This window comes from Amblyomma maculatum, unplaced genomic scaffold (assembly GCF_055883805.1).
Source record: "Amblyomma maculatum isolate TAMU_Amacu unplaced genomic scaffold, ASM5588380v1 scaffold_15, whole genome shotgun sequence".
Lineage (NCBI taxonomy): Eukaryota > Metazoa > Arthropoda > Arachnida > Ixodida > Ixodidae > Amblyomma > Amblyomma maculatum.
In genome coordinates this window covers 5,626,720-5,645,593 of record NW_028146740.1, presented here as the reverse complement: position 1 = coordinate 5,645,593, position 18,874 = coordinate 5,626,720, and the positions used below count along the sequence as shown (strand labels likewise).

At 48.7% G+C, this 18,874-nt stretch overlaps 1 protein-coding gene across 1 annotated transcript in view; it reads left to right on the top strand.

Moving 5' to 3' along the window:
• The first annotated feature begins 535 nt into the window (after positions 1-535).
• Positions 536-18,874, top strand: part of Mip (Myoinhibiting peptide precursor) — a 73,724-nt gene continuing 55,385 nt past the window's right edge. The window contains exons 1-3 of the mRNA XM_084586214.1: positions 536-600; positions 3,868-4,066; positions 8,625-8,762. Of these exons, the coding sequence (XP_084442340.1) occupies positions 536-600; positions 3,868-4,066; positions 8,625-8,747 (387 nt within the window). The 3' untranslated portion in view covers positions 8,748-8,762. The remainder of the gene's footprint in view (positions 601-3,867; positions 4,067-8,624; positions 8,763-18,874) is intronic.

Here is an 18,874-nt window from a genome sequence, read left to right as displayed (position 1 = left end):
ATAAGATGGCGAGCTGGCCCTCGGTAGATAGCAAAGATGAATTAATAGGGCTTGGCTGGCACGAGGCAAGGTACGCCGATCTATAACAGCAAAGGACACGAGTTACACATGTGCAGTTGTGGCTGCGAATCCCCGGGCGATGATGCCAGGCGGTGGCTTTTATAGGGTTTGATGGCGCGGCGACCTCTCATGGTTGGCCCGCGTCCCTTGTCACGGTGCGGTGCAGGATGATCGCCGGCCCTCAGCTGGCACACCTGGGAGCCAGATAAGATGGCGAGCTGGCCCTCGGTAGATAGCAAAGATGAATTAATAGGGCTTGGCTGGCACGAGGCAAGGTACGCCGATCTATAACAGCAAAGGACACGAGTTACACATGTGCAGTTGTGGCTGCGAATCCCCGGGCGATGATGCCAGGCGGTGGATTTTATAGGGTTTGATGGCGCGGCGACCTCTCGTGGTTGGCCGGCGTTCCTAGTCACGGTGCGGTGCAGGATGATCGCCGGTCCTCAGGTGGCACACCTGGGAGCCAGCTAAGATGGCGAGCTGGTCCTCGGTAGATAGCAAAGATGAATCAATAGGGCTTGGCTGGCACGAGGCAAGGTACGCCGATCTATAACAGCAAAGGACACGAGTTACACATGGGCAGTTGTGGCTGCGAATCCCCCATTAGACATTAAAGTAGAAGGAAAACCAGTTCCAAAGGTAGATCAAATCAGAATCTTAGGACTATTCGTTCAGGAAAATGAATATAATATGATAGAACAATCAGAAAGCTAGAGGGATTCGCCACACAAGCCATTGGAATATTTAGAAGAATCGCGTTGAAAGGACGAGGCCTGAAAGAAAGAAGCTTGCTTAAACTCATCCAAGCTTACGTAATAAGTCGCGTGAGCTATGCCACGCCGTTCTTAAATACCAGGTCGGAGGAGAAGAAGAGGTTAGACTCTCTCATTCGACGGTGCATAAAGAGGGCCCAGGGCTTACCAATTACCACATCCACAGAAAAGCTCCTTTCTATGGGAGTGCACAATAGCTGGGACGAAATAGCGGAGGCTGTCAGAGTTTCGCAGCTGGAAAGATTAAGTCGAACGACCTCGGGTAGAACTATACTCGAAATGGTAGGCCTGCAGACAGAGAGGGGACTACGAGAAAAATCAAGTATCCCACAGGACTGCCGAGAAAATTTAATCATTCCCCCCCTCCCTTGTAACATGCATCCCATATTCAACACAGAGAGGAGGGAGAAGAGAGCAGAAGCACTAATCAGACGCTTCGATTCGATTGCGTACGTGGATGCGGCAAGCGGCAAAAGGGGGGCCGTCGCCTCGGTGGTCGACGGCCGAGGTGCCCCGGTATCAGCCGCCACCATAGAAGCCGCAACACTGAAACGGCTGAAGAAGTTGCAATAGCGCACGCTTGCGTCGGAACGCAAGCCAATTTTATAATCAGCGATAGCAAAACGGCTATTTTGAATTTTTGAAAGGGTAGGGTCTCGCCGGAAGAGGCAAGGATTCTGGCCAGTAGACGACTAAACAGGAAAATTCGCCGAATTTGGACCCCTGCACACACGTCCGTTCCTTGGAACGAAGAGGCCCACGAGTTAGCCCGAGCTCTCTACTTCCGGGTAACTGTGGAGCCGCCCGATTGCCGGAACATGGACGAGCGTCTGCAAAATTATACGGAGATTCTTCAAAATTACAGGTTAAGCAGGAGACTGGTGCCACCACCGGATAAAAGTCTAAACAATAGGGAGGCAGTCGCATGGCGGCGCCTGCAAGCTGGGAACTTTGTAAACCCAGTCTGGGCATATTATGTCCAAATGGAAGATAGGAGAAACGATAAATGCAAGCACTGTGGGGAGAGAGGGACCCTCGATCATATAATCTGGGAATGTACTAGCTCCCCAGGGGCTAAAACAAATATAAATTGTAGAGAAGCCTGGGAAGCCCTGCTGCGGAGCGAGGTCCCTGCTGGATGGATGGATTGAATACAGGAGCGTCCCCTTTGAAACGGGGTGGTAGCAGTAGCTATCATGCTAATTTTTCTCCATATATCTTAAATATATCTGCTCCACAGCTACAAGCCATCCGCCTGGCGGAAGAAGCCGCGAAGAGCCAAGACCTCTTTGCCTGCTTCTGATCGCGGAGGTCTCTGCTCCCGTCCCTTAGTCCTGCGTGCCGGGGGCGGGAATTGGGGGCCTCCTTATCTGGTGGAAAATAAAGTTATCGTCATCATCATCATCATCATCATCATCATCAAGGGCGACCGACTCGCGCCGTCGCAAGCCGCGGCGGTGCCACCACCGGCGCCTAACTCCTGCGCTCTCCACTAGGAGCGCTACAGGTGTTGTGACGTCACGCTGAGAGAAGGGCGACCGACTCGCTCCGTCGCAAGCCGCGGCGGTGCCACCACCGGCGCCTAACTCCTGCGCTCTCCGCTAGGAGCGTGATTGTGGCGTTACGCTGAAGAGATTAGCCTCGACTCACGTCGCTAGAAAGCAGTAGCTGTACCAACCACCAGCGGCTTAAGATTGCTTCGCGGCGATGCCGCCTACCACTAGGGAAGCTTGTCGTAAAGCGCGTAAAAAAGAGCGGCGAGCTACAGAGACAGAGGAAGAGCGTGAAACAAGACTCGCTAAGCGACGTGGCCAGTATGCGGCTCGGCGAGAACGTGCGAGCTCTTCAGTGGATGACGGGACTGATTCGCAGAATTTGAAAGGCTAGAAAAGCATAGGTTGGTCACAGCGTTCAGTCGTTGTGAAGACTTAATCGCCAACAGTGAGGTCACGGTTGTCACATTGAACGTGAGATACCTTGCTGCGCATCAACACAACATAGCCACAAATACACTCTTAATGTCGGCTCATCTGCTAGTATTCACTGAGACAGGGTGCTCTGGGGATACTCCCATCTGCATACCTGGGTTCAACTTTGTCGGGGAGGCTAGGCGCGATACCCAAAGTAGAAACGCAGGGGTATGCATATACGTAAGGCAACCCTTGGAAGCAACCGTAGTGACACCCCCAGTGCCTACCGAAGATGGGGAAGCAGTGTGTGTTGAAGTGATTGCTTTGGACTTAGTTGTGGCTGGTGTCTACATCTCACCGCGAACAGGAGACGATGCTGCACTCAAAACCTTCGCAAATGGCCTGCCGAAGCGCACTGATAAAAGAATGCTCATATGCACTGGTGATGTCAACAAGGACCCAAGAAGGGACCCCAAATTCATCGAGGCCTTGGACGAAAAATACTACCTCCAGCTATGCCCTCAGCAGCCAAGATCAACTACTCAATGGGGGAGCAGTTCGGACTTGATCGCCTACAGAAATGCAGACCGGTATTTAATAAGAGAGGTACAAGTGAAGAATCACTTCTTCACGGACCACCTAAGTATGTTTATTGGCTTGAATAAAAGCGATGAGCCACTGTAACAATGTGTCTCTTGTGTGACTAGTGTGTACCTTGGATTCACCAGGATACTTGCCATGAGTGCCAAGCATGCCGTTGTAGCCAGTGAAGGAACAGCAGTTCTACAGTCTGCATTAACATCACCAGCAAGCAAGTATATCCTCACAGCCGCAGCGATTATAGTTTCACTACTAGTTGCACATAGAATAGCCAAGTGATCACCGCAGCAACACAACGTATACAAGTTTCACACAAGCACCACAACAGCACGACTATCACGTGAGCGAGGGCGTAGCCATGGATATTGCTTTCGCAATTTCCCGACTTAATCAAGTTGAGCCACAGCCATTTTCTATAAGCGTTGTGCCTTGTACCACATTCATCAGTCAACTTGAATGGAGTTTAGTGTATTCGTGCGGATATGCGTTTATGCTTAATTTTGATTCATTTGGCACGGCAGGACAATGCTGAGCGGCGTGTGCTGTCGCGGCCTGGCTTGGCTACTGGCCCTCCTGGTGCTGGGCTCGATGTTGGTGTGCCACGCCGAACCGCAGGCAGGCGGCGACTGGAACGCCCTGTCCGGCATGTGGGGAAAGCGCGCCGACTGGAACCGCCTGTCCGGAATGTGGGGCAAGAGGGGACCCTACGGACCATACCAGGTAATCTCCTTTTTAGGTTAGCGCCACAGTGCAGAAAATCTGTCTCACATCAGTGAAGCCCTGCCGTGTTTACAATATTATTTGTTGTTTCCTTGAGGGCCTGAAGTCATTACCTAAAGGTTGCAAACAAGCATAAAGAGAAAAAATTTACAGGAACTGAAAAAGAACTATAGAATACAGAAGCATGTGAGAACAAGTAATATTTATTTATTTCATTTATTTCAAAGTACTCTCAGTCACAAATGGGACCGTTACTGCAGTGAGCTGATATATGATCTGAGTACAACACATGATCTGGATACAATCAGACGTACGATTGGAACAAATGAAAAGCAAAATCGCCCAGTAATCTTTTACAAGCAAAATACAAGGCACGATAAAAATAAGACAACAGCAAAATCAATTTTGGTTAGTTGATAGCACAGCTATCGCAGGAAACTGTCAATTATTTTAAGTTTCATATATAATTGTTCCACCTAGAATCAAGCGATGATACAAAAAGCTGTACAACAAAACATGGTAGAAGGCACACAGGGAAGTAATAAACGCTAGAAAAAATAAGTTTTCATTTCTCGCGGAGTGCTTTATGATCAGTGCATTAAGCTGTGCCCTTGGACAACGAATTCCATGCCTTGAGGAAGTAGTAGTAGTAGTAGTAGTAGTAGTAGTAGTAGTAGTAGTAGTAGTAGTAGTAGTAGTAGTAGTAGCAGCGGTAGTAGTAGTAGTAGTAGTAAGTTGTAGTAGTAGTAGTAGTAGTAGTAGTAGTAGTAGTAGTAGTAGTAGTAGTAGTAGTGGTAGTGGCAGTGGTAGTGGTGGTGGTAGTGGTGGTTGTTGTTTTTGCTGCTGTTGTAGCAGTTGTAGACTTTATTGAAGCGCAACACTTAGGCGCCTGAGCAGGCCATCGAGCAGGCTTAGCGCCTCAGCACTAAGCTAGTCCATCCGGGCCCAGATAGTATCGGAGAGGATGGGAAAGAAACCCGATTGCACTGCAACCGGGCATGAAAAGAGGCAGTGGGAGTAGTTGGAATAAGGGGAAGGGCAGTTGGTGCATGAAGGATCGCGGCAGAATCTGTACAGACATAGCCGTGCAAGAGTTGTGGGCTTATTGATCTGTATCTGCCGAAGGACGTGAGCCTCCTAAATGGAGAGATCAGAATGAGGGTCAGTAGCATTGCAATATTCTCTGGTGGTGGCTCGAAGAGACAGTCTCAATCTGCCCTCCAAGGACCTGGGCCAGGGGATAAACGGTGCCCGGTTACGAGTTTCACTGGCGAGCTGGTTCGTCAACTCATTGCTTTCAGTCCCCGAGTGTCCAGTGATCCACCGGAGGGAGACGAGGCAGGGCTACAGCGCAACAGGTGTGGCCTCGAGCTCCGTGGACAGATGAGGCGTGAGAGTTTTAGATTGAATTGCATGGATTGCCGCCTGGGAATCCGTGTATATAATACACTTAGGCACAGGTGGGAGAGAATGGAAGCTTTGAAAGGCGTGAATGATGGAGAGGATCTCAAGCGAGATAATATCCGAAGGGTGGAGAAAGGCGCCGCTAGTGTGAGTCATAGGGGTAGATAGACGAAGATGAAAGAGGACCTGGCTTCCAGACCCGCGAGGAGTCACATAAGAGGCATCCGTGTGAACGACTCAATGGGTATTGAAGAGCGGACTATAATGAGAGGCAGCAGCATGTCGGCTTGCCAACATGCAGGACCTCCGACGTATTGGCTGGAAGAGGAAGTATATAGACGTTAGTAGCCTCCGGCGGGGAAGGAGTTGGCAGAGGGACTGTCTGGATGGAGGAAATATTATCCTGGTTAAGAAGCCAGCGTCCATGAACTGTGCTGGAAAGGCGAGCTAACTGTCGGTCGCGGTGTAGGGAAAGGAGACTGCGAAGATGATGAAAGAGCCCGGTGGCATAAAGCTTATCGATGGAAGTGGTTATAGGAAGACGGAGAGCAGCTTTACAAAGGCAGTGAAGAGCTCTTACGTGTCTAGCTGGCTTTGGGTGAATTAAAGGTATGGTATGAAGTAAGGAAATTTGTTAAGAGCCAGCGTCTGAGAAAGTCGACAGGCGTGAGCTTTCCTCAAGCGAGAGGACCATCTCACAACTGGGCGAAGTAAATGGGTGGCATACTGACTGGTAGAAACAGCCGCATGGAGAGCCCGGGCCATTGAGAAATTTTGGGGGTTGGGGAGCCACCCAAGGTAAGCGCGAGTTTTGAGCTCGTTGATAGGCAGAGTGAGTCTGACTTCTAGGGAGACAGGCCTGAATGGTCAAGAAAGGAAGAAATGATCCTGCTGAATGGTGCCTTGAACGTGACCAGAAGATCCGCGTAAGTCAATGCTCGGAAACGGGCCTCGCGATTAAAAAGAAAAGCTCGAATGTAGTTCGGGAGCCGTGGCGAGAGCCGCAGTCGGTGCTGGAAAGGGAGAATGTGGTGGTGGCAGACGCAATCGAATGCTTTGCGGACATTAACTGTGATTAGGGCGTGAAGCTGAGAGCTGCCGCAGGTGAAGAAAGTGTGCTGAAGTTACTGTGCAGACACGTGGGGACGAAAACCAATGAGGGAGCGAGTTCGAAGCCTCCTTGCGAACGCCATTCTTTCTAGTGGTCGCTTTTGCAGCGGTCGGGTTCTCATGGCTGATACAGGATGAAAATATTAGCGGAGCGGTCAACAAAAAGTGATGTAATTTCTGATAAAATGTATAAAATAGGCGCGAAATGACACGCTATGATTCCAGAATTGGTAGATGGAGGGACACTGCTGTCTCGTGAATACAATGATGGTTGCTCTATTTGTCATTGATTCCAATTGGAAGGATTGGTACGATAGCAATGACAAGATGGAAAATGTGTACTCTAATCTCGTTCGAACCAATGCTGTACACGCTATCTATCTAATACCACGAGACCGAGATTTAAGGTTCCCACGCATATAGCTAACTGAGCACGAAGCATTGGAGACAATAGTTTGAATGACCCATGAAAGCGATAATGTCAGATTTACACTATATATTTTTACGATTGTGGTACGTTGATAGGAACTGACGGAAGATGTAAGCGTAATGCGTCAAGTTTTTCTTACGACTAAACAACAATAATTTGCATTCAGCTAGGTCTAAATGCATCGTCACTTTTCGCACCAGGTTCTGTTGCAAGGCCATTTTATCAGCCAGGATATGTGACAAACCCATCTGAAAACAGCTGCAATTTACATTAAACGTTAGAAGGCAAAATAATGGAGATACGCCGGCTCGGATGCTTCAGGATGCACCAGTTAGGAGGGGTTGTACGTCTTTGGCATATGTGAAGGGCTAGCGTCCCTTTATCAAATGCCAACCCATTAAATTGGTCGAAAAGCCGAGAAATAAAAGCTGGCGACTGGATTATTTTGAGTTAAGCGACCGAAAGCCTTATAAAAGCCTAAAAACAACTGCACCAATTTGGAGCTTATTATCCATACTTTGAAATATGTCATGGGCGAACTCGGCCAATTGTCTCGTGCGAAAGTGGTTATATATATGCTTATATATATGTATGCGTATATATATATATATATATATATATATATATATATATATATATATATATATATATATATGCTGATAAGGGTAAAAGAAGTTAGTTGAGAAAAGATATAAATAATAGGGTTCTAATAAATAACATAAATCCGACAAAGATAGCAGTAAAAGCCAATCTGCTGCATACTCACTTTAGGCTTGGTGCTGCTCGATGAAGAAAACCACGCAGTGACGTAGTGTTCAGTCACAACGCTGACAGCAGGGCACATCGTCCACAACCCATGCGCGAAGCAAAAAAAAAACTATATTAACCCAGATTTAAGCGTCCTGTGTGTCCCACGCTAACTGGTCCGCCAGCTGGTCAATGACTAGCCAAGCGCACCGCGCTGCCGGAGAATGGTGTGGAAAATTAGGGGAATTAAGGGCAGGAGAAAAGGCAGCATTCTAAATTTTCATGTAATATTCAGGACAATTGGGCATGCGGGGAAGTGTCACATAGAGTCCAGTGAGTGCGAATAAGGAGTGTATTTCGGTGTATGCATCCACGAAAACGTCCTCAATACTTGCTCTGGCAAAGAAGGCACATTACCTTAGGGGTTTTGCCATACGCTGAACGCCGACGCATGTTCTTTCCTGCTGGGCTACACAGAACCTATACATTTAGAAGCTATGTATGGAGTGTCACATTTCACATAGTTTTTATATTCATCCGAGAGAAGTGTACTAGGCGAACCACCACAGTAGCGTCCTCTCTTTTTGTTTTCAAGTGTCCCGTTTCCCGCATGGCCTTTTGTATGCATAAAGCATTGTTTCACCTTTATTGTGTTTAGAAAAAGGGCTGATTTTCAATTTTTTTTTGCCCATAGAGAAATGAAACTGTTGATAGCTTGAATCTCTTTTCAGGATTACAAGGTAGATACTTTTTTTTTTATTCATTTCATGTGCGTGGAAGTGGGCTTCCAGTTCGGCTGCAGATTCAGCTGCGCAGTTTCCCGAGAACGTTTTCATTGTTAATGAATCTCCATGTTCTGCCATGCAGGCCCTATTGCTGCGTGCTGGGGAGTCTGGCGAAGGCGCAAGCCACGGCATCAGTGCCCGAGCCGCGGGACCAGCTGCCCTCCGCGAGAATCACTGGAACGATCTGAGTGGATACTGGGGCTGAGCTAAGCAGCCGGAGGTGAAAAAGGGCCACCTAATCATTTCTGTTGCAGCTCTCACTCTACGCTTGTTTCTGGCTTTACATTTTTCTGTGAAAACAAGTTGAAATACTCACTTTGGGTCACTAAACATCATGCGAATCGGTTTCTGGGTGTCAAATATTTGACTAAGACGTGTCTGATATATGTGAAACTTGGTTTGGTTTCGGTGTTTAACGTCCCAAACCGACTCAGGCTATGAGAGACGCCGTAGTGGAGAGCTCCGGAACTCTCGAACACCCGGGGTTTTTTAACGTTCAGTGGCATTGCACGGCACACGGGCTACTAGCATTTTCACCGAAAAGCTGCAGCAGTGTTTACTAGATTCGATCCTTGGGCACAGTAGTTGAGCGCCCAAACCACTACAACACCCCGGTGGGGTATATGTGAAACTTGAAGCGCGGAACACCATCAGAGCAGTAACCGCACAAATGGGGGTTGCACTACTTCAAGTACGCATTTAAGAATATCAGTGCCATCTAGTGAAATGTGCGTTGATGAAACGTTCCTTGCGCCTTTTTGAGAGGTCGGAAACGATACTTGTTTAACCGCAACCATCGGCAAGCCGTACAATGGCTAAGCTCCCTTTGAGGCTGCGTGCCTGCGATTTCCTTTAAGCTGCGTAACATTGTCACCACGTACTCAGGTTTATCAGAGCTCCTGCTATTTAAGCATGGTTCCATGGCCATTTCTTTCACTTCAGAGTTATTTCTTCGACCCGCTCTATACGCTTCCTATTTCTTAACGTTATGCCTGCCATTTTGCGTTTCATAGCTTTCTGCTTCGTCTTAAGTAGAACCCTGTTCGTTGGGCTCCACATTTAATCGCCGTATGTGAATACCGACGGATGCAACTAATATATTTCCCATTGAGGTAAGCTTCCAATCAAGATCTGAGAGCACTTGGGCAACAATCATGCTTGTCAGTACTATGCCGGCATGCACGCCTTCGTTGTGTTGCGCCCTTCCCACAGCTTAATACCCAAGAAGCTGTTTGCCAGCAGCACTCACCGTAGCCAAGGCCACAGAAAATAGCGAACGTCCGCGCAATAGGCTACCGTGAACTCATAACAGGGAGGAGGAGGAGGAGGAGGAGGAGGAGGAGGAGGAGGAGGAGGAGGAGGAGGAGGAGGAGGAGGAGGAGGAGGAGGAGGAGGAGGAGAAAGAGGAGTAGGAGGAAACAACTTTATCCAACGCATTACTAAGCGTCAAGAATGTCCTGGGCCAGGGTCACCAAGGCCAACTGATCGTTCAGCTGGTCAGATGCTAGCCAAGCCCGCCACGTTCGGCGAGGAGGGTGTGGAAAGTGGGGTGCAACAGGGCATGAAAACATGCATCACTATGACAACATTAGAGAAACTCTTCATTCACTTCCGCTTCCTGGTAAATCCCTCACTACCACGCAAATACGCATTCTTAGACGCATACAACTAAATACACTGCTTACTCCTGCCAGATCGTTTCTATACCGATTCAGACATTCCCCCGCATGCTCAAATTGTTCCGGACAGTATCTCATTATATCTTCAACTACTTAGGAGAGTGATGTGGGAAAAAAGCATTATTGAGCCCATTTAAGCTTCTGCATGATGTGTAAGCATGACGCCTGTATATCAACTTGCTTATTTTTTTTTTTCATTAGATCACTGCTCTTTAATATTATTTTATTAGATAATTTCTAGGCGTAAAAGAGATCGGCCATCTCCGCTTTCGGCAAATGCCGCTTCTGAATAGGCGATTAAACTTAGTCGTCTCTATAGCAAGGAGCTTTTATGCCTGGAGGTCCGACCATTTGAAACGACAGGAACAGCCCAGATGCGCAAGTGAGAGCGATACTTCGTCGTCCTTGTAACTTCGTCGTGAACCAGGTGGGAATGCTAGGTGGCACTATATCCCTCCTTCCGGAAAAAAAAAAGAATAAAAATGAAGAACGTTGGAAAGAACGGTATGAAAAACAAAAGAGGAAAAAGAACACGTCGGTTACAACGGCGGACGTACGCTAGGCAGGACAATAATAATACGACTTAAGCCGCCCAAAGAGCAAAATGTCGGAGCTGAGAATGCGACGTTTTGTTAGTGCAGCGCCATCTGGAATAACTTCATAAATGAGGTCACTGACATGACGTAACCGTTTGTAGGACACGAAGAAGCGGGACTGGTGGCCGCACCAAGACTTGGCCAACATTTTTATAGGCGACCTGTCGGTGACGGAGCTCTGCTGCCGCGCGATGTGCACGCGGCTGAGTTGACGGGCTTCCTCAATACGTCAGTTAAGCCTAAAAAAAGTTCTCTTAAGCTATATTCCTCAGCGCGGCGGACATCTGGGAATTATCTTCTGGACACGACAGCATGGCATCAAGCGGGCTCTGGACTTGGCGTCCATACACAAGTCGAAATAGTGTGAAACTCGTAGTTTCCTGTAAGGGCCGGTGACATGCGGTAGCACCGCATCCTAATTCTTGTGCTGTTGTACACTGACAGCATGTCCGCAATCGTCTTATTCAATCTTTCGGTAAGGGTACGCAGCTGTGGTCTTACAGTGGCTCGTGCAGCTCAGCTGAATGATGTGGTCGATGAGCTGCGACGTGAAAGCTGCATCTCTGTCGGCTAGCAGCCGCAAGCTGATGTGCATGAAAAACTCGGCTATTTCAGAAGCTGTGCCTTTGTCTTGGCATATCGAGTCAAATAGTAAGTAGCGACTACTATTCATTCTTAGTCAAATATTTCGTCTCCTTAGACAGCTTACCGGTATCCTCTCTAAATATCCTACCGCCTATTTCTACCGCACATTCAGTAATGATATGTCTGAAATTATTGTTCATTGCTTCTAGGGTAATGTCGCCATCTTAGTTTAGACCTGAATATCTATTCTCGGCGGGAAACATCGGCGGTGATGCAGGCATTGCGAAATCAGGGGGTAGACGAGCCGTACGTGAAAGTGCTGGAAGATATATATATAGTGGCTGCACAGCAACCATAGTTCTGCACAAAGAAAGTAACAAAATTCCCATAAGGCAGGGCGTTAGGCAAGGTGACACAATCTCCCCAGTACTATTCGCAGCTTGCTTAGAGGAAGTATTAAGAGACTTGGAATGGGAGCAGTTAGGCATAAGGGTAGATGGAGAATACTTAAGTAATCTGCGATTTGCTGATGACATTGCCGTGCTATGCAACTCGGGGGATGAACTGCAAATAATGATTGATGACCTAGACAGGAAAAGTAGAAAGATAAGCTTGAAAATCAATATGCAGAAGACTAAGGTAATGTACAACAGCCTCGCGAAGGAACAGCAGTTTACATTAGATAGCGAAGTACTGGAAGTAGTAGGCGATTATGCCTACTTAGGACAGGTAGCAACCGCAGATCCGGACCATGAAAAGAAAATAACAAGAAGAATGAGATTGAGATGGAGCGCATTTGGCAAGCACTCGCAGATTATGACTAGCAGCTTACCGGTATCGCTCAAGAGGAAAGTATAAAACAGTTGCATCTTACCTGTACTCACCTATGGGGCTGCAACGTGGAGGCTAACCAAGAAAGTTCTACTTAAGTTGAGGACAACCCAGAGGGCTATGGAACGCAAAATGGTAGGGGTAATATTAAGAGATAGGAAGCGTGCAGAGGGGGTCAGAGAAATAACTCTAGTTACCGACATTCTAGTGGAAATTAAGAAGAAGAAATGGGCATGGGCAGGACATGTAGTGCGAAGAGAGGATAACCGATGGTCGCTTAGGGTAACAAACTGGATTCCAAGAGAAGGAAAGCGTAGCAGGGGGCGGCAGAAAGTTAGGTGGGCGGATGAGGTTAAGGAGTTCGCGGGGGTCAAGTGGATGCAGCTAGCACAGAACCGGGTTAAGGGGAGAAATATGGGAGAGGCCTTCGCCCTGCAGCGGGTATAGTCAGGCTGATGATGATGATGATGATCTATTCTGTAGCGAGATCCTGAACTCTTCTGCCCTCCCCCTCACCGCTAATTTGTTGATGGGTTTCTTTCTTACTAATCTGTTGCGTTCCTTCTTCAGATTTAGGCTAATTTGGGACCTCACCGTCTTGTGGTCACTGCATCGCACATTCCCGATTACCTCTACATATTGCATAATGGCGGGGGTTGAACACATTAAGAATTCATTAGTTCCGCGTCTCCGAAAAAGAGAAAGGGCCGATCCGAATTTGGTCGAACGGAGTACGCGGGGCCCTAACAGGCTTGAGAAATTTGGCAGGCTTAAGGGGCGCTGTCTTAGGGCATTCATGCAGCTCCTTACATAGCGCCATTTAACAGCGGCTGAGAGTCGCGCACTCGAGTGAGTGCCATGCGATGAGAATATCTGCACGGAGCTCACATTTTGTTACCGGAAGGTAAGCTCTTTTCCGACCTTGTGAGTTATTATACTAGACGCCTTACCGCATACAGAAGGAACTAATGTGTCGAGAGAGATGTAAGATGCTGTAAGGCTAGAAAGTTTAAAAAGCAGTAAACAGTAGGAAACAATATCAAAGGCCTTCTGAATGTCCAACGGTACGCAGTCAACCTGTTTACCACAATAAAAAAAAAATGACATGTGAAAAATCAACAAGTTGGGTCGCACATGACAATCCAGCTTGAAGCCATGTTGAAAAGTGACACAAAAATTGGTGATCATGCAAATGACGGAATAGAGAAGAATAAGGAATGTGCTCGAAAGACTTGCAACACAGAGTGGTTAGCGATATTGGCCTGTAGCCTTCAACTGGGCAACGGGGGTATTTTTGCGTACTTGCACAATGTTCGCTATTTTCCATTCATCAGGCATAGCGCTTGAAGATAGTGGCACACTAAACAGAACGACAATAAATTTGTCTATAGCAGGGGCACACACTTTAAGCACATGATATGGAATGTTATCGGGATCAGTGGCTGAATTAGCGTTTAGTTACTGTAAGAGTTTTAGAACACTTCGTAAGAAATAATTGTGTCTGACATACTATTAAGGCAATAGGGGATCGGTCCAGCTGTGCTGAAATCAGTAGGTGCAGAAAACATAGATCTAAAGTAATTATTCAAGTCATTAGCTTTCTCTGTATCGTCATAAATGCTTTCAGAGGACGAGATCGTAGGAATGGAGCTTTGATCTTTGCCAACGGATTTACATATTTCCGTATTTCTTTTGTATTACGTTTCATCTTGTGTTAGCGAGGCAGTGAAGGTATCCTTGATATGTTTTATCCTTGATTTGATCTAACTCATCTAATTGGTTTCGTCATCTTTTGTACCGTCGGAAAAGGCTGCCTCTTTGATTCAGCAGGCGCTTTATTTCGGGAGTGAACCATGGATTCTTATGTCTTTGTCTGCACAATAAGAATTTGGAAGCAACATGTTTGTCGATTAGAGAAAGTGGTTTGTTCCTAAACAACAACCATAGCTCATTAATATCAGAAGTATTACAGTAGTCTAGAAACTTTTCGTAGAAAACCTCAAGGCACTGCATAGTGAAACCATAATTACCTTTCTCAAAACAGAACACTTTACGTGACAAGGCTTTAATCGGTGACCGGCGCCAGCAGGAAGTTTGGGCGAATACAGCATCATGGCCACTAATACCCGGCACGGGTAAGACGGATTCCACCAGCATATCAGAGTTTGAAAATATCAGGTCAAGTGTGGAAACACTGTCATCGCATCGTTTTGTGGGAAAGTTCACAAACTGATAAAGGCCCGGATCATATCACTAAGTTCATTTAAGAGGGCGGGGGACGTGTGCATCCAGCGCACGGAAGGCATATTAAAATCAACGTTGACTTTGGAAGGTACGAGAGAAGCAAATAAAACTAACTGCTACAGCTATAGGCTACGATAGAAAGCTCGAAATGCAATATGTGTAGCATCACGCAGGTGCAAACAATTCCCTGACTCTACGGAAAGGTCGGCTGTAAATCGCGACATGCTTTCGCAGTGCCCCTTCACTGTGATAGCCAATTGAATCTACTGATGTGGATTTCGCGTAAGGCCTGCGAAGAGCTGCATTAAGTCCCTCACTTTTTTGTCTTCAGGCATGGCCGGACCGGCTCGCCTGAAGAGGCGCGTTATGTCTTCCACGACACTCATTCGGCATCTGGAAGCGAGAGTGGAAGTCACGTGCTGCTTGTCCGCAGCGTTCAGCGCTGTTGTAAACCTCGAGCAGTTGGCGACTTATTTCTCGCCATTATGGTAAACACTTGCTCGCGGTTCTCGAACCAGGTACGGGCGCCATCCTCGAGACTCGAGTTCCTAAGTTTTGCCGGTGCGTAGACTACACAGGTGAGCGCGAGATATAAGGTTTGAGACGGGCGACATGCACGTCTTCTGGATGATGGTTTGCAGGAGAGTGGCGGTTCACAGGGATAATCTCGTACGTCACGTCGGTAAGTTGCCGCAAGACCTGGTAAGGGCCCACGTAGCGGGGCAGAAGTTTCTCGCACATGCCTACACGTCGAGCAGGGAGCCAGAGGAGTACGAGGGAGCCAGGAGGGTAGTAGGCGTGACGGTGCTGGAGATCGTAACGGTGCTTTTGAGAACGCTGGGACGCACGAAGCCGGTCTCGAGCAATATGACGGGCGGCATCAGCGCGGGCGATGGCATCAGAAGCGTAACTCCAGGAGGAATCGTCAAGAGGCAGTAAGGTGTCGAAGGGAGTAGAGGGTCGCGGCCGAAGAGTAGATAAAAGGGAGAGTATCCGGCGGTATCATGCCGTGAGGAATTATAAGCGAATGTTATGAAAGGTAAAGAGATGTCCCAGTCACAATGATGGTCAGAAACATACATTGACATCATATCGGTCAGGGTACGATTAAGGCGCTCAGTAAGACCGTTCGTTTGTGGATGGTAGGCCGTTGTGAAGTTGTGGCGCGTAGCGCATGAGCGCAGAAAGTCATTAACAACTTTAAAAAGAAAGCAGCGACCGCGATCGGTGAGCAGTTGACGAGGAGCACCATGAAGCAAGATGACGTCATGCAAAAGAAAGTCTGCAACGTCGCAGGCACAGCTGGTGGGGATAGCTCTTGTTATGGCATACCGGGTGGCGTAATCGGTCGCGACGCAATCCATTTGTTCCCTGAAGTGGATGTGGGAAATGGCTCAAGGAGGTCGAGCCCAACTCGAGAAAAGGGCTCAGTTGGAACTGCGAGTGGTTGCAGGGGCCCACTAGGGTGAAGAGACGGGGTCGTCCTGCGCTGGCACAGCTCACAGGCAGCGACGTAGCGACGAACAGAGCGGTAGAGGCCAGGACAGTAGAATCGCCGTCGAACATTGTCGTATGTGCGGGACACTCCTAGGTGCCCTGCTGTAGGAGCATCATGAAGGTGCTTAAGAACAGCAGAGCGTAGATGTATCGGGACAACAAGCAAAAGGTCTACACCATCTGGGCGCATATTGCGTCGGTATAATGTGTTATTAAGCAGCACAAACATACTCATGGGCGGATCGGTGCTGTCGTTGCGCAGGTGATCAATAATGGGGCGCAGGGAAGGATCACGACTCTGTTCGAGGCCGATGTGGAGAAAGTTCCAAATAGACAAAACGCAGTCGTCAGCAGTATTGTCAGGAAGTTCAGGAGGGTCAACGGGGTGGCGGGACAAACAGTCGGCGTCTTGATGTAGACGGCCTGACTTGTACACAACAGTAAACGTGTATTCTTGTAATCGCAAGGCCCAGCGACCTAAGCGGCCAGTAGGACAACCAACACAAGGCATGATGGTCCATCGCTACGCTGAAGGGCCGCCCAAACAAATAAGGGCGAAATTTGGTCAACGCCCAAACAAGTGCAAGGCATTCGCGTTCCGTAATGGAATAATTGCGCTCGGACTGAGATAGAAGGCGGCTGGCATAGGCAATCACACGAGAGTGGCCGTGCTGGTACTGGGCAAGGATGGCGCCAATACCATGTCAGCTAGCGTCGGTGCGCAGTTCTGTAGGCGCAGACGGTTCGAAGTGCGCCAGTACAGGAGGAACGGTGAGCGCGGAAATGAGCGTTGTGAAGGCCTGAGCTTGTTCACGGCTCCACGAGAAATTCACGTTTTTCTGCAATAGGGAGATAAGGGGACGTGCTAGGTCAGCGAAGTTCCGAATGAAGCGACGGAAGTAGGAGCAGAGCCCGAGAAAACTTCGCACATCACTTGTATTACATGGTGTAGGGAACTCGCGGACTGCACGAACTTTCTCTGGGTCGGGCTGCACACCATTTTCGTCAACCAAATGTCCCAGGATTTTGATCTGGCGGCGGCCGAAGCTGCATTTTTTTGCGTTGAGTTGAAGACCGGCGCGGCGAAAGACTGCCAGTATCGTAGAAACCCGTTCAAGGTGACTTGTGAACGTGGGAGAGAAAACGACAACGTCATCTAAGTAGCATAAGCACGTTGTCCACTTGAAGCCACGGAGAAGCGAGTCCATCATGCGCTCGAAGGTCGCAGGAGCGTTACAGAGGCCAAATGGCATGACCTTGAATTGGTATAGTCCGTCAGGGGTGACAAATGCGATTTTCTCTCGATCCCGCTCGTCGACAGCTATTTGCCAGTAGCCGGAACGCATGTCGATCGAGGAAAAATAGCTGGCACCATGCAAGCAGTCGAGGGCGTCGTCAATTCTCGGGAGTGGATAAACGTCTTTTTTAGTGATCTGCTTGAGGTGGCGGTAATCTACACAGAATCTCCAAGTTTTATCTTTCTTTTAGACTAAAACGACAGGAGACGCCCAGGGACTGCAGGAAGGCTCAATAATATTATTTGTCAACATCTTGTCGACCTCCTTCTGTATCACGTGGCGCTCAGCAAGAGAGACTCGATAAGGCATTTTGTGAATAGGGCTGGCATCACCAGTATTGATGCGATGGGTCAAGACAGATGTCTGAGCCAAAGGTCGGTCGACAAAATCAAAAATGTTGCTGTACGAAAACAAAAGGTCGGAGAGAGCACTGGCTTGCTGAGGTGTCAAATCCGGTGCTATCATGAAAGTATAAAGGGTCGAACGAGAAGCTGATACGGGGGGTTCAGACAGAGGCACAGGCTTGAGGGCAGAAACTTCGCAGTAAGCCAACGGAAGCAAATCGGCGAGTGCAATGCCATGGGGCAAAACGTGGACAGAGCGGCTGAAGTTAAGGACGGGAAGATAGGTTCTGTTATCCGTGACGGTCAGGACAGTGTGAGGGAGTATTACGTTACGGTGGAGCACAACATCGGTGATTGGACAAGTGACGTATGTACGATCAGGAATAGCAGGAAACGGGGCCAAAGGAACATACATGGCAGCTTCGGGCGGTAGGCGAACAAACTCGACAGAGCAGAGGCGTGGCTTATATCTGTGCGGTCGGAGCAGAAAGGCAGGTCTAAGCGAAGGAGGCCACTTGAACAATCAATCAGGGCAGAGTGCGCCGTTAAAAAGTCGATGCCGAGGATCACATCGTGAGGGCAGCGGTCGATTACAGTGAAGAGCACAGGGGTAGTTCGACCACAAAAGCTCACGCGCGCCGTGCAAAGTCCCACGACGGCAGCGACGCCTCCATCGGCGACACGAACGGCTGATGAAGAGGCGGGTGTGACAACTTTTTCGAGTCGGCGGCGAAACGAAGAGCTGAGGACGGAAATTTGGTCACCAGTGTCAATGAGGGCGGTAACAGGCACACCATCTACACAGATATCTAGAAGATTGTGGCGATGAGCGAGGGTCAGCAGAGGATTTTCGGGCCGGGTCGTCAATGCAGCTTCACCTCCGGGAGCTGCATTGATCAGTTTTCCGGGAGCGGGCCAGAGAAGTGAGGGGACGAGGAACGGTGAGGTAAGGGCGAGCGGGAACGGCGTGTCTGGGGAGACGGCGATCGGCTGGACATGCGCGGGGATGGCGGGTTAAAGTCACGAGAGGGTGTATCACAGAGAGAGGTTGGGTGGGGTCCGTAGGCGGTGCTGCGATCATGATAGTAGTGAGGTAGAGGTGGCGGAACCCAACGGCTGCGGCAATGGCGAGAAATGTGGCCGGAACGTGAGCAGTTGAAGCAGATGGGTCGGTTGTCCAAGGTCCGCCATTCTTCTGGGTTGTGATAGCGTTGGGTAGATTCGGTGTATCGCGTCGGGAAGGGCGCAGTCGGAGCCG